Genomic DNA, 8,180 nt, shown 5'->3' on the forward strand with positions numbered 1-8,180 from the left:
ATATTTTATTAATTTTAAGACAAATGAATTTTGCTGGTGAACATGAATTCTAAACACACATACTTTATAATAAAACTGCGTTTATAACAAACTCTCTACTATTCTCATTCTAATAAGGGCAGCTGCATTCGAAATGTTACTGTTTTCCAGTTCTTCTTCGTAACTAACAAGATTTCCCATATCTGGGCTCTCCAATGGAATTTGATGTTTGAAAAATATACAAACGTTATGAATAGCACAGCACACATTTACAATTTGTGTAACTTTTTCTGGTGAATAGTGTAGCCCTCTCGAGCCAATTATACATCGAAATCGGTTTTTCAAAACACCGAAACATCTCTCAATTACATTACGAGCTTTCGAGTGCTTTGTGTTGTAATTTCGTTGAATTTCATCGGCTGCGCTTCTGAATGGCGTCACCAAGTATGGCTGCAAGGGGTAACCAGAATCACCTACAAAAATTTTCATTGTCAGTAATAGTTTTATAGCCTTTTTAAGTTTTAAAACTTACCGAGTAGCCATGTGTTGGTTTTTCCATTGTTATAATCAGATTTTAGCTCCTGTTCTGCGTGACTCACATTCCAAACAAATGAATCATGATTCGCCCCTGGATGCCTAGCGTCTGTAGGGAAACTCATCTGTAAGGAAACTCAGTTTGTGTGTATGTATACTTGTAAAGATAGTAAATCATTAACCTACCGCCATTACATTAAGACTGTAAAAACCCTTGCGGTTGAGGTATAAATGGTGGTTGTCACTTCCTGGCGACTTAATACGAACGTGTGTTCCATCAACACAACCAGTAACCCCAGGTATTCCGTATTTCTCAAAGAAATATTCTTTAACTGCATTTTCCTCATCGATGTTTCTCCTAAAATTCACCCATTTCTGGCAAAAATGGCCCTCAAAAATATTTAGGCATTCCCTGATCACGTTGGCTGCAGTTGACTGCCCCATCGACGAAATATTTTCGTTACCAACAGATTTTTGGTAACTGCCGGTGGCGAGAAATATTAAAAAAGTCGCGAGTTTTAGCTGGTGCGATAGGTGGGTGCTTCTATGTGATGGAGCCATGTGCTCTTTTAATTCGTTTAATATGTATTGGAATATTTCTTTATTGATTCGGATTTTTGCAACAAATCTAGAAACGAATACATTGTAGCATACAAAAATTATTTGCTAATCTTGAACTTACTCAGTCTCAGGTAGTTCCATTACATTGGTGTGGTCTCGCAATCTCCTCCTCTGTATCCGCCTTTCCCTTTCTTCGGATTCCTCGGCGTCCATTAGCGCTATAGCAGCATACATTTTTAAAAATCAATTTTCCTTATATTTCTTTCCGCAACACAACCAAAACACTTTTAAGGAAAACCAAAATGTAAACAATTCCGATGTTGCCCATTTAAAATAAAAAGCATTGAAATAAGCTGAAAATATTAGAAATCTAAGAAAAACTCTTTGGAAGTACATCAAAATTTCATCCGGCAACATCATACAACGTAACCGAGACGATTGCAACGTAATCGGCGTAAAGACAAGACGAAGACGTACGACAGAGTTACAAAATTGCAATCCGTGACGATATCGCCTATCGTGCGGCCTATCGTTCGAGATACATAATAAGGCTGTTTGTAATTTTTCCCGTTCGTCTTCCTGATACTTATCTGCTACAAAAGTAAAGAAACAAAGCTAGTGTGTGTGTACTTAATACACCACCAGTTTGAATATGAGCCAGTGTTGCCATGGACAAATTTTGTTTCCTACCAAAACTTCCTACCAAACTCAACCAAAACCTACCAAAATTGTATATAAGTTTTCAATATATTTTTAATGCCAACATAACATTTAGAAAAACCAAAATACAGCTAGTAAAATAAAAACTAATTAACTACGTATAGACATTCACCTACCAAAATCCAATATAGCCTACCAACCTACTAAAAAGAAAACTAGAAAAAACCTACCAGTTTTGGTAAAAAAAGCCCATATTTGGCAACACTGATATGAGCTATTAAACATTCCACAAGTAGTGTTGCCATCAGCCTTACCATTTTGGTCAAATTGGTAGTTTTATTTTCCTTCGGTAGACAAAATTGTTTAGGGGTCTTCTGTATTGACTGAGTTCAGACACGGAACTGGTTACTTGTAGGATTGCATTGTACTGTTGTAGCGTAGTGTTCGTTTGTAAAAATTAAAAAAAAAAAATTTTCGATTAGCGATTATAAAAAGTTGCTGATGTTGAAAAGCTCTAATGTGTACTAAATGCTATATGCAGCTATTGTATTTTCTTTTTTCTTTTCCGACATAAGATAATTGATATAAATTGAATTAACCGCAAAGATTAAATTTTTACATAAAGCAAATATGAAACGAAATAAAATATCATGTTCGGATGATACAAAAATTGGTTGTTTGGAAACTGATTTGGTAGGATTTTTGGAACGTAAAAATAACTGCAGTGGCAACAATTGAATGGTGTAAATTGTGAATATTTCTAACTCTAAGGAAAAATAAATATACCGTTCTTTTGGCTTGGTAAATATTTTGTACCTAACTCAAGAATCAGTGTAAGTTTTTGACGACGACCATATTTTTAAAGTACAACCTAGAGTAATGGCGTTACGCGATGCGATGGATATCGCTCGATCAAAATTAGGCGTGTATTATTTGACGAGAAATTTAAGCTATTAGCTTATTTTGTATGTATGGCTTTAAATATGAGGAAAGCTATTCACTTTACAAAAGGCATATTTTTCATTTGCTTTCACAGCGATAAACACGAACGACTGTGTACATAAATGATGGCTAGTAGCGATTTTTATGTATTCTCGTTACGCTAATACGCTAGGTTGTAAACTTAGCCTAATCCTGAAACTCGGCTGGCCGCCATATTAACCCTCTAGTAGGCATAACCGCCTCCAGACGGTCGTTAACTAAACACCTTTTTAGTTCACCTATAATAATTTTTTTCTATATTCGTAAGGCACGATCTTTAGGCAAAAATCGTACCCTTACGGCGAAGTAAATTTTAATCCGTTATGTCAATCCGTTTTATTTTAATCGGCAGTTGAATTACAGATTTTGAAAACACGGTGAAAATTAATTATTTCTTGCTATTTAGTAATTTCGTAATTAAAGAAATTTTTTCTTTTGAAAAATTTTTCGATATAAAAAAATTCGGTGGATTTCGTTGATAAAAGCACCGTATTTTGATATAAGTTTTATAATTATGTCACCATTCGAAATGGAGAAAATTGCTTTCGAACACAGACCGTCTACAGACCGCCTTGCTGACATATAAAACCCCAGTTTTGCATTTTTGACCGTCTGCAGACGGCATTGCCGGTTCGTAGGTCAACATTGTGTAAGAGAAAGCTGAAAATATGTGTAAGTATATCGGTGAGCCCGTCTCCAGACGGTCTTGGTTTTACTCCCCTGTAGGAAAAAGTTACTGTCACATATCGAAATCGACATCAGTTTTGGATTTCTCGTGCTAAAATCACCCATTCCTGAATTTTTCAACTCATAAAAAAATTGGCCTACTAGAGGGTTAAAGCTGTATGACTACTATTTAGCTAATTTAACAATTTCATTATGTACATTGGCTCAACTATGCCACTTTATGGATATTTTCGACCCTGTTTTAAACAGCGCATCTCTTAGAAAATTAAAAATGGTTAAAAAATCACTACTTTCAAAATATAACTTTTTCCAGATTTATTTAAAATCTTCAAATCCTCATAAATTTTGAGGCGCTCGATTTTTAGAGGGGGTAGGACCGAAATTCACTCGACAGAATGTACCTCGTTTTTAAATTAGGAACTCACATTCATATATATTCACGATTTTCATGTCTGCATATTATGCATACTGAGATTTATAAAAATAATTCTAAGTTGTGCAGATTAAAAAAGAGCTTCGGTGTAAATTTTATGTCTGAGTTAATTTTAAATTTGATTATTAGTAAATTTTATTCCTCGAATCATTTCGTACTCTTCACACTCATGGGAATATATTTATGCTAGAATATGATGTAAATGATTTACCATTATGGTGTATGATTTGAGCCAATTATGAGTACGTATTTTACACCAACGGAGTTTATTTTATGTTCTAGAAACAAGAAAACTTGTATACCACTGGCATAATATATATACCGAAAATCAGTAAAAAAAAATTACGGTAGGTGTAAATAATACACGAAACAGCGGTGTAACCTTTACACTGAATCGAAATAAACTGTTCAAAAACTGCGCCTAGAAATGGCATATTTTTTATATTGAAAATGTATATCACGCCGATGCAAAAAATACACAAAATATTTTGGTGCATTTTTGACTTTTGTGCTACTTGAGAGTGTGATGATATGTATTTGCATAAAAATTTATTAAAGCAAAAATGTTTTGGGTAGGCGTCGGAGCCAATGATAACCATCAGTTACCACCTCTGCATGGTTGTAAGTCATGCAGAGTCCCTGCGGCTTGTAGCGCTGTGGCTTTGCCGCTTAAACTCTGTAAGAGTTTTTGGGGGTGTGCGTCAAGCGGGAGTGTTGAGCACTGGTTATTGATTCAAGTTTAAAAAATTGGGTAAGCGCTGTGGCCAATGGTAGCTCTTGTACCACCTCTGTATGCTGAAAGTCATACAGAGCCCCAACAGCTTGTAGCGCTTTGGCTTTTGCTGTTTAAAACCACTCCGGAGGAGTGGTGATGCATCAAGCGAGATTGTTGAGCATGATTTGGGGTGCGAGCAATTAACTACTTTAGCAGGTTTTGTTCTGCAGCAGTTGAGAAGTGCATAAAAAATTGCATACCCAATGAAGAACGAGCGAATTATTTTTACNAACTACTTTAGCAGGTTTTGTTCTGCAGCAGTTGAGAAGTGCATAAAAAAATGCATACCCAAANGGAGGAGTGGTGATGCATCAAGCGAGATTGTTGAGCATGATTTGGGGTGCGAGCAATTAACTACTTTAGCAGGTTTTGTTCTGCAGCAGTTGAGAAGTGCATAAAAAATTGCATACCCAATGAAGAACGAGCGAATTATTTTTACACACAAGTGCGTGTGTTTATTCGCTGCACTTAGTTTTGGACGGGAGTGCAATACAAGTGCGTGTGTTTGTTCGCTGTTCTTTGTTTATGCGGGAAATGCATAAGTTGCTTAAACAGCTTGTGTAGGCCGCTCATCGCAAGGATGATGTTAAATCATTAGTTTCGCAGCTTGTTTTACCTTAAAATTTTGATGAAGTTGTGTTTTTCTATAACAACGTGCAACAAAAACAAAAAATTTCAAAACACACGAAAGAATCGATATACTCACGAAACTATGGGCCAAATATAATAAAACTGCATTTTTAGTTTTTCACTCTGACGTCGAGACTTTTTTTCAGAGGACTCTGAAATTTTAAAGATATGATTGATTTAAAAAATTATTTAAAACAATCAAGACGAAATTCGATGATGAGGTCGTGCGTATATAAGTCCTCAAACAATAATTTAAAAAAAAAACAAACAATTGTGCAAATTTTTTCTAATATATGATACCTTTATTGTTATCCTACATTGCACGGACTTTTTAAATATTTTTTTTAAATAATCATATTTTTTAAAGTCCTCTTATAAAAGTCCTTTTAAAAAAATCCTCATGTCAGAGAGAAAAACTAAGTACGCAGTTTTACTATAATTTACCCATAGTTTCACGGAAATATACTTTTTTTTTGTGTGTAAAATTTACTGTCGCACGGTGTAATATGTATATATGCTCAAAACAACGGCTTACTCCACCATTTTTGAGAATACAGTAGTTTTCGTAAGCACTTTTTGAAATGAAATCTTCTGCGATGACATGCCCAAGTAGCAAAATTCCTCTGCGGTGAGCATTTCACTTGCGATGAAACCGACAGATCTGCGGTGGTTGTATGCAAATGGAGAGAGCATGTAAGTTAGTACGTTATTGATAACATATGTATGTAGCTGTATAAAATTTCAGGACGTTAGCTTAAGCAGTTCCAGGGACAAGCGTTATGAAAAGTTCAGTTTGTATAGGAGGTGCCACGACCCCTTTTCCAATATCTGCCACTTTTCGCCATAAGTACGGATAACTTATGTAGCTGTGTCAAATTTCAGGACGTTGGCGTAAGCGGTTCCAGAGATAAGGGATAAGAGATGATCAGTTTGTATGGGACGTGCCACGCCCCCTTTTCCAATAGCTCCCAGTTTTCGACATAAGTAGGGTATTTAGAATTTATGCATCTGTGCCAAGTTTCAGTTCCTCAGCGTAGTTGGTTTAAGAGATATTTTGGTGCCCTAAAAAAAGGGGTTTCAACATTTTATTATGGCGTGTGTATATGTGTAGATATCCATCATTCTCCCACTGTATAAGAACGTTAGGAATATCCCGTCTCCCATCGTATAATTTTTTAGTGCAAATATTCCTTTTCAATTGGCTAACAAATGGTCCAAATATGAGCCAAATCTGCAACTAAATGCAGTTTTTAGGAATATCCGGGCGCCAGCGCCACCTAGCGATTAAATTTTTAGTCGGAATATTTCCCTTCAAGGTGCTAACATATGTTCCAAATATGAAGGAAATCGGTTGTTGTTGCAACGAAAGTGTTTTCAGTAAAAATGGCAGCCCTAGGAAGCGTGCAGCCTATTGGGTCGGTCCACAGGGACACAGCCGTTANAATATGAGCCAAATCTGCAACTAAATGCAGTTTTTAGGAATATCCGGGCGCCAGCGCCACCTAGCGATTAAATTTTTAGTCGGAATATTTCCCTTCAAGGTGCTAACATATGTTCCAAATATGAAGGAAATCGGTTGTTGTTGCAGCGAAGGTGTTTTCAGTAAAAATGGCAGCCCTAGGAAGCGTGCAGCCTATTGCGTCGGTCCACAGGGACACAGCCGTTAGGGTTGTCGGCTTTTCCAGGCATGCGAAGAGATGTTTCGAGTCATGAGGGGTCTCTCCGCATGACACTCATTTGGCACATCCGCGTACAGTCTGCTCAGGTATGAGTTTAACCTGCTGCAGTAGCCAGAGCGAAGTTGGGCTATTGTTGTTCTGTTATCCCGAGGCAGATGTGTCCGGTGTTTATGTGCCTAGAACGCCATTCACAGGTCTTGAGTCTACATAACTCGAGACTGCGTCCCTGTGAATGCCGTGCAGGGCCTGTCTGTGAGATGACGGGTCCAGAGGTTGCTTAATGAACCTTTGGACTTCGTCCGTCAGTTCATATAGATGCCTCCTGACGTGCCTCGGCGAGGGCTCCTCTGCAAGCAGCTGTCTATTTGGGTGGCTCCCAACAAGAAACTGCTTGCAGAGCATCGTGTTGTGCTCCCTAATTGGGAGCATTTTCGACATCAGGAGGCATCCGGTCGCTGTCCTAAGTTNGTCTTGAGTCTACATAACTCGAGACTGCGTCCCTGTGAATGCCGTGCAGGTCCTGTCTGTGAGATGACGGGTCCAGAGGTTGCTTAATGAACCTTNGCGTAGTTCAAAACCGGCCGGCCTATTGCCTTGTATGTTGCCAGCAACGTTTCTTTGTCTTTGCCCCAAGTACTGCCGGCTAGCGACTTGAGGACCTTGTTGCGGCTCTGTACTTTATTGAGAAGGAGAGCAGGCTGTTGAATGTTACTCCGAGTGTTTTAGGATTATTCACCGTCGGAATTGGTGTGTCATTGACGTGAATTCCTAGCGGTAGCCTGACCTTCGTCCAGGTTGTGAACAGGGTCGCAGAGGATTTCGTTGGGGAGAGGGCTAGACACTTTGCAGTGAAGAAGCGAGAAAGTTCGGAGAGATACCCGTTTACTTTCGAACACAGGTCATCAATTCCATTCCCAGTCGCCATGATCGAGCAATCGTCGGCATAAGAGACAATCGAGACTCCCTCTGGTGGTTGAGGGAGCTTTGAAATGTAAAAGTTAAACAGTAGTGGGGAAAGGACGCCACCCTGTGGAACCCCCTGTTTTATTTTCCTAAGTTTGCTCGATTTGTCTCTAAACACTACCGACGAGTGTCGACCACTTAGATAATTTGCCGACCACCGTTTGAGCTTCTGTGGGAGAGTGGAAGCCTCTATATCTTCTAGTAGCGTGGAATGGCTGAGTGTCAAAAGCCTTTGACAGGTCCAACGCATCTAGAATCGTTCTCTCACAGGGACGTCTACAGCTAAGGCCACGAGTTA

The 8,180-nt window shown here is 38.4% G+C and overlaps 1 protein-coding gene across 1 annotated transcript; it reads right to left on the reverse strand.

Moving 5' to 3' along the window:
* Positions 1 to 140: 140 nt before the first annotated feature.
* LOC108380401 (putative nuclease HARBI1) lies at positions 141 to 1,518 on the reverse strand (the record flags this gene model as incomplete). Its single annotated transcript, XM_017636772.1, has 4 exons — positions 1,196 to 1,518; positions 700 to 1,141; positions 512 to 638; positions 141 to 452 (listed from the first exon to the last, which is right to left on the reverse strand). Coding segments are annotated over exons 1-4 (994 nt in total), but the record flags the coding sequence as incomplete, so codon positions are not given.
* Positions 1,519 to 8,180: the final 6,662 nt, after the last annotated feature.

Source organism: Rhagoletis zephyria, unplaced genomic scaffold (genome assembly GCF_001687245.7).
Source record: "Rhagoletis zephyria isolate East Lansing unplaced genomic scaffold, Rhagoletis_zephyria_1.1 Rzeph_scaffold_19151, whole genome shotgun sequence".
Lineage (NCBI taxonomy): Eukaryota > Metazoa > Arthropoda > Insecta > Diptera > Tephritidae > Rhagoletis > Rhagoletis zephyria.